The 8,237-nt window shown below is 42.4% G+C and overlaps 1 protein-coding gene across 1 annotated transcript; it reads right to left on the bottom strand.

The window, feature by feature from the left end:
• Window positions 1–2,597: 2,597 nt before the first annotated feature.
• Window positions 2,598–4,763, bottom strand: LOC134543788 (proteoglycan 4-like). The gene has a single exon (XM_063388407.1). It carries the CDS (start codon window positions 4,209–4,211, stop codon window positions 2,598–2,600), a length of 1,614 nt encoding a protein of 537 aa, XP_063244477.1. The 5' UTR covers window positions 4,212–4,763.
• Between the last annotated feature and the right edge of the window lie 3,474 nt (window positions 4,764–8,237).

Here is an 8,237-nt window from a genome sequence, read left to right as displayed (position 1 = left end):
CCCATATTTTAAACGATATCAGGAGCAGGATAATCCAAACGGGAGGTAATGTCGTCGCGCTTAATTTTAAGGAAAAAGTGAACCTGATTCGACAAATGGGTGTTGAATTACTTTTACCCAAACCAAGTGTTGAAGCGATGTATTTATCCCAATACCATAAAAACATCAAGCGCCACATAGAAGATTTGGTTAATTCTCATCGAAAGAAAATAATCAGAATTCCATTTGCCATTAAAAACACAGAGAAAAATTGGGAATCTCCAAAATGTCTGAACGAAATGCTCGCTCAGTCCAAATTTATAGATGCATTGTACATTCACGACGACTTTACATATTTATGGCAGCCCGAACGATCAAATGGGCAATTGATTCCTGTAAAAGCTAAATTTGAGAACGGACACGTGTTCGTATATAAGCAAGGTGTGAAGCTACAGCGACTTCAGCGATTGCGCTGCTCCCAGGATAATACACACCCAGAATTAATGGAAATCTTCTCTCTAATGTGTACTAGCGTCTATCAATTTCCTATAAGACACTCGGCGCAAACTTATCATGCCATACAAGGCAAAACTATTGAGTGTGAAAAATTGGAATTGGATCTCGACGCCAAATCTTTGAATGCTATTTACGTAGGACTATCCAGAGTGCGGAGAAGATCGCAACTCGGTTGTTTACTCTCTACAGATAAAACTTCCATTATTGCAAGTTTGCATTACGATGATGGGTTTTATTATCAAATTCCACGTAATCATCATCTGAATAAGGTTTTTTCACATTGGCCTGTACAGCTTGAACAATATACAGACATTAAGTGGAAGAGCAAAGGCCAAAATCGTTTCGTGTGTGATCAAGCACCACCGCCATGAATATCGTAGATTCCGTTAACGGAGCTACCATCCAGCCCCCGGACAATGCGGGATCCATTGTTTTGGAACCCAGATTGGTAGTGGGTGGGGTGACGTTGTTGGCATTGGTTTTGTTATGCTTCTGCGGTGGTGCGTGTTGTAAAAGATATCTGTGCAATAAATCAGTAAAATAATTTTTTTTTGTGATTATATCTTCTAGTTCGAACGTCGTGCACAATCGCAAATTCATGAATTTGCGTTCGTACATGATGTAGAATCACAAATTCATGAATTTGCGTTCGTACATGATGTAGAATCGCAAATTCATGAATTTGCGTTCGTGTACCGTACACAATCGCAAATTCATGAATTTGCGTTCGAACATGTTACCTGATCGCAAATTCGTGAATTTGCGTTCGTGCACCGTGCACAATCGCAAATTCGTGAATTTGCGTTCGTGCACCGTGCACAATCGCAAATTCACGAATTTGCGTTCGAACATCATGTAAAATCGCAAATTCATGAATTTGCGTTCGAACATGTTACCTGATCGCAAATTCGTGAATTTGCGTTCGTGCACCGTGCACAATCGCAAATTCGTGAATTTGCGTTCGAACATGTTACCTGATCGCAAATTCGTGAATTTGCGTTCGTGCACCGTGCACAATCGCAAATTCGTGAATTTGCGTTCGTACTTCTAGCACAATCGCAAATTCGTGAATTTGCGTTCGCGCATCGTACACCAACGTCGACAAATGCAACAGAATAAAGAACGAAAAAAATAATTAGTTTCTAGAAATTTTATTTATAAAATCATCCAAGTCATTACAAATTGAATACGGAGAACGTACAGCACGCTCCAACACCTCTCCAATCAAATTTCCAACGTCCAAGTCTTGATCCAAACAATGCTCCGTCACAACAAGGGCAAAATTAGCAACGTCTTGTACCAAATGAGCCAGAGGATATACGACATTAGATTTTTCTGACTTTATCCAACTCACCCACGATTCTTTGGAGTTTAGTACGCGGACATGAGCTATGATGCCCTTCAAAACTCTGAACATTACACTTCGCAGGGCGTGAAGGCCCGGATAGAGAACGGTAAAGTTTAACAATCTGTGCATTACCGGGTTCTCGTCGTCCAACATATCCACGGCGGCGCCTGTGGATGTGGGAGGAGTGTCTATCATAAGCCATTGTGCAAAGAATATGAGGGAATAAATTTCTTTTGGGGATGGGACGTGTGTCCATTTCGAGGCGGTCATTACCGAAGGATCCAGTTGGGATTCCTGTCCATACATGCTTTGGTCAAGAGCCAGGGTGGTGCTCAGGTCTTGCTCTGAACATTTCAGGGCTTTGCGGGAGGTTGCTTGAATGAACATTGCGCACGCTAATTTGCACAAAAAACTATTCACGAATATTTGTAGGAAAATCTTAGGAAAGATAACATCTTCTCCGTCGTTGGAATGATAAGTGTCGACTGCGGGAATCTCATCTTTGAACAATTCAAAAAGGCGGTCACCCGACATCACGCAACTGTTATCCTCGCGCTTTACGCAAAGTTCTACCTGAGTAATAAAGTTTTTCATCATTTGATAACCTGAATACGGAGATGTTTTAACTCCTTTCCCCCCCGTGACATCTTGGAAAACATCTCGCCAGGTAGGGGGTTTGGAACCTTTTGGAATGGACACTTTTCTTTTGTATTTGGGAGCTATTATACCCGGAGGCTTTTTATTTGTGTTCCTCTTACCTTTTTTGGGCACCCGCTGCTGGTGGAACAAAGGCTTCTGAACTTAATTTCTTTGCCAACTCAAACCCGGCAGTTAATTTTAATTTTATCAATTGGGCCTCTATGCCTAAATTATAAATTTTTGATCGCGTTAGCTTATATTCTGGGTTTTTAGGAGGACTACGTTTTTTGCTTGGTTGCTCATTATTAGTTGAAACTAATTTCGGTTTTTTGGCGGCAGATTTTGACGCTTTGGACTTTGAAACGGACGGCTTTTGAGTATCTGTTTTAACCTTCTTTTCCTTTTGTACACTACTACTGGCGGGACGCGTACGTTTTGTTGGGCGCTTTGGTGGTGGGGGGATGCTGGGTGGCGGTGGCTCGTCATCCGAGGATGACGATGACGATGACGAGGAAGATACGGACGGCGCCCGCTCCACTCGTGGCGAGGGCGCTGAACGTTGGTCTTCTTCCCTCGATGTGGACGACACCACCGAGTAGGATTCGGAGGGTGATGGTGATGCTTCGCGTCGAGGAGGAGGCGAAGGTTGACGTTGAGGCGATGGTGGCGGTGATCCAGTGGTGGTTGAGGGTGGTGGCGTGGGGTCTTGCTCATGTATCGGAGGACCCCTGTCAATGGATGGCGGTGATTCCGGCGTATCCCTCCTGTTTGGATTTGGTGATCGGGCTGGGGGATGATGATGTTTGGATTCGTCGTCTGTTGCCTTTGATGATGGCGGTGGCGATTCTGGAAGAATCATCTTGTCTATTCTTGGTTGTTTTTTGGCTGGAGATGTATCTTTTCGCTTTTCGCGTTTTGGGCTAGAAGTGCTCTGTGTTGTAGGGGATGACGATGGCCTTATATCATCTATGTTGATGGTCGATAGCGGTGCTGGTTGTTCTACAATTAATGCATCCATGCCACCCGCTAGAATTGATAATGTATCTGAAAGTTCCTTATCCACTTCGCTGGTGCAATTTACATATTTATTGGAAGGCTCTAATTCAGACAATAGATCTGTGATAAAATCATCTTCGAGTTCATTTACACTTGCAGCAATAGTGGCAGGTTCCACATGCTCAGGCTCGGCAACTTCAGATTCTACTACAGCACTCTTTGTAACATGTACCTTGTTGTGTGGCTCCGGGATGACATCACTGCAAACGCTTCCTGCGGATGATGAAGCGAAGCTGTATCGAGACATCTTGGCTGGAACAACCTCCTGGTACCACTTGCGAAACTGCACGTCTTCGTCACCATCTTTCATTAATTCACTCACTTTATATTGATGAACCTTTAATATATGTTCGCCTAGATGAAAACTAGAATTAAATTGTTGTTGACACAATTTGCATTTTGTACACTCAGTATCAGTACCGTTGACGGCGAACCAGCATAATTTCTTCTGAATTTTCTTCCTCTTGGAGTTTAGAGATTTCAAAACACGACGCAGACCTGATACTAGCCCAACCACCGTCTTGTCACAAATATGTTCATTTCTTCTAATGTACTCCTCGATGCCACGCGAAACTAAATCGATTTCTTTGAGAAAAACACAATGAGTGCGTTTATTTAGCAAATCTGCATACGAAGACGGGAGCCCGGCCTCCCGACATACGCCCGCCATCATGTTTAAAGCGAAACTGATAGTCACAGTAGAAACGTTCGGCGCAAATGACTTATCTAAATTCTACAGATTAAAAATTTGATAAACTAATCTTTGCCAGAGCGTCGGAATTAAGCAGCTTATCTTACAATCGCTAGAAGTTTAGCTTGATTGATAGCGTGTTTAAAGTATTTACTCGCATGTGACGATCCATCAAACTCTAATCTCAAAATAAAGCGACCACATATCTGAGAATTTTCAATACGCGCTATATACACACTAAGGTTCCGTTAACTATACTTTAAATACTTATTAAATTTTATATTTGGCATACTCTGAACTCACCATTTATTAAAAATACACATTAATTTCAGCGCTTAACGTTTCTTCGTTTCTTAATACCTCCTCGCTTAACTTATATATAAGCGCCGTTTGTTTGAAACGTCTACACAGTACGCCAACTACCAGAACATCATGGATGCCTACGCCAGACACGAAGCTGCCCTAGACGAGGCCGAGGAATCTCTGAAGGATAAGGTACTTGAATCTTTAGAGAATGCTAATTGTCAATCCGGCTTTACTCTGTGCTCTGGTCTGAGTTTATTGAGTAATATGGAAGAGCGTGTAGACAATAATTATGCAAAAGATGCTCTAACTGATGTTCTACAGCACGCTACAAACACTCATTCTCAAATATGTAAAGCTCTGCGTATTCAAAGGGAGCGTTCTATGCAAAAAGTTTTGTCCTCACATAATAAGGCTAGAGCCATTATGAAAAGTGTTGTTGATGAAAAGAGCAGACTTCATAAAAGAGAAAGATCTTTAACTGGCATCCAGACAACTCCATTTTATACAAAATTTTTGAATTATCAAGAATGTGGGATATGCAGATCTCAAGTGAGGAAAATACGTTTTTGCAAACCTATGAATTGTGTTCCTTTGCATGCACTGTGCATTGAATGTGCAGATAACATCATCATGCGAAGTAATAACGGTAAAATTAAATGTCCGTATTGTAATTGTGATTCAGAAGGTATCGAGATGCTTCGTGTACAGAAAACCAGAATATTTATAAGTCAATGGGACGGCAAAAGAGATAGAGCAACCAACGAGTTGATGGATAACCTTACAGATGATGTAATAGAGGCGGAACTGGGCATCGTACATGATGAGGATGGTGACGAGGACGGGGAGGTTCGCGAAGAATTAGACAACCAACTAGACAACGCACAGCAGCCAGAGGAGCGGCAGGCGGGGCAAGCTGTCAATCGAGAAGAAGAAGAAGACGAGCGACTTCGTTTGGAGCGAGCTCTGGATCGAGACCTGCGTGCATTCCTCTCCGAGCCAATCGTCATCCCCGATGATTCAGCACCACCAACACCAACACCAACACCTTCCACCTCGGGGGAGGGTCGGCGCAGGCGCTTCGGTACATCCAGACGCTCGGCGAGAATTGACCAACAGGAAAGCTCATAAGAATGTATTTTTTTGAATAAAAATTGTTTTTTATTAGTTGGATTGTTTATTTTCCATATCTATGATCATGGTGTAATTGATGTACGAACGCAAATTCGTGAATTTGCGATTGTGCACGGTGCACGAACGCAAATTCATGAATTTGCGATCAGGTAACATGTACGAACGCAAATTCATGAATTTGTGATTCTACATCATGTACGAACGCAAATTCGTTTATTTGCGATTGTACACGGTGCACGAACGCAAATTCATGAATTTGCGATCAGGTAACATGTACGAACGCAAATTCGTGAATTTGCGATTGTGCACGGTGCACGAACGCAAATTCATGAATTTGCGATCAGGTAACATGTATGAACGCAAATTCATGAATTTGTGATTCTACATCATGTACGAACGCAAATTCGTGAATTTGCGATTGTGCACGGTGCACGAACGCAAATTCATGAATTTGCGATCAGGTAACATGTACGAACGCAAATTCGTGAATTTGCGATTGTGCACGGTGCACGAACGCAAATTCATGAATTTGCGATCAGGTAACATGTATGAACGCAAATTCATGAATTTGTGATTCTACATCATGTACGAACGCAAATTCGTGAATTTGCGATTGTGCACGGTGCACGAACGCAAATTCGTGAATTTGTGATTCTACATCATGTACGAACGCAAATTCGTGAATTTGTGATTCTACATCATGTACGAACGCAAATTCGTGAATTTGCGATTGTGCACGGTGCACGAACGCAAATTCATGAATTTGTGTACGAACGAAAAAAAAACATTAATACCCAAAAAGTGTATTATCATTTGTTTAAATTTGCATTATCGCACTCGCAATCATCTTGGTAAAAGGAAATCAAATCCTTTTCTTCAACTACCACTATTGAATTATAAGATGGACTGGTATCGTTTGCACGTCGAATAAAACTAGGATTCGGTTGAATAGTGTTGTTATTTGCTGGTGTATTATGACGAACAAATGAGCTCGCTACATTGTTGATTCCAATTAATGGAGACCGGCTTTCTGATGAATTCGATGCTCGGTTACTTGTAACGCCAGTTCTATTTCGATCAGCTATATTAATTGAATATTTAGACGGTGGATTAATAGAACAAATTTTTATATCCGGCACCGGGGTTTCAGCTGTATTGCAGGTGAGGTTGATGTCGGCGCTCGACTGGTTTCGTCCAATGTTTGATGAAATTTGACCACCGGCAGAATTTGCTGCTCTGTTAACCCCGTATATAGATGCTGCATTCATAATTGCCTGACCAACAACTTCGATTTTAGCTTGCGTAGAGAGATCTCTAAAAAAAACTTGTTCTGTCATTTCACACGTTCTTGAATCCATTCAACGATTCGTAAGATGATGTACCAGGGGAAGATTATCCTCAAAGTCCCTAACCCTTGAGTTTGCTTGAAATTTGCAGAATGGCGGATATACTGAAGGTTCGTCTGTAGCAATCACTTTGCGGATCTCGTGCTCAAGGAAATTTTGTAGTTTCTCAAAGACTTTGTCGGTGGTCAGGCCGTATTTTATTCTGAAATAAGCCAGATCAAAGCATGGCAAGTCAAGGGAATTTGCCAGAAAGCGGTAGGGTGCGACGTGCAGAGCGTATTCCTTTACCGAGGCTTTTAATTTGGCACGTGGCGTGTCCCGCTGGGCGATTCTTTTCAATATTTCGTTTGCATCAGAATCGATAATAATGATAATGTTGAGCTTTTCCTCTCTTAAAAAATCTAGCACCGAGCCAAGATTATGCATGCGAACATATTGCAGGCAGACTCCGTGCGGCTCCAATTCCGGGTGAATGCTGGCAAAGCAATGTGGTTCGGCTGGCGCGTGATAATGAGTAATTAGGTAATAGGCCATCTGCCACGCAATATTAGATATTGGCGAGCGGTCGAAAACGACATTTTTCGAGGACTGCATGGCCATTAGGCCTTCAAAGAGGTATCTGTGAGCTACGATTGGCGAGAGGTTATAATACCTCATCGATTCACCCAACACCATATTTATCTTCCACCACGGGAACTTGTTGACTAAGGTCGTTTTGCCGCAAGCCGAGGCACCGTCAATTGCCACAGTTTTTTTGTGGGGATCAAATAAGTTGTGCATGGCTTTAAGCTCTTCTTCCATAGAGGGGTAGGTTAGGAATCTGGTCTTTGGGAGATGTGTGATACCTTTCGAATGCTTAGATCCAATTCTTTCAGCTCGTCACGTTCGCCGTCCTCGTGCTCGGTGTAAAGATTACCGATATCTTTGTCGGGACAATCGATAACGTCACGGTGGTTGAAAATACCTAGGCCCCTCATGATGCCCCTCAGTCTAATCGTTGGCGACGAGTAAGTTACTATACACATTACCAGTTAGTTAATTTCTAAAAGTATGGATATAGAAACGTGTGATGATGCTGCGCTCTTGGAATTGTTTGAAGACAACGGGATTTTGGGACAAGACGAACAGCCAAGTCCCCACGATGAGCGAGCCCTGTGCATGATATTCAATGAAGGAACAATATCTAGACGGAATCGTGGAGCTCCTTCGGATCGATCTGTCATGT

This window comes from Bacillus rossius, unplaced genomic scaffold (genome assembly GCF_032445375.1).
Source record: "Bacillus rossius redtenbacheri isolate Brsri unplaced genomic scaffold, Brsri_v3 Brsri_v3_scf179, whole genome shotgun sequence".
Taxonomy (NCBI): Eukaryota; Metazoa; Arthropoda; class Insecta; order Phasmatodea; family Bacillidae; genus Bacillus; species Bacillus rossius.
The sequence above is the reverse complement of the archived record's forward strand: the minus strand, read 5'-3'. Positions and strand labels throughout refer to the sequence as shown.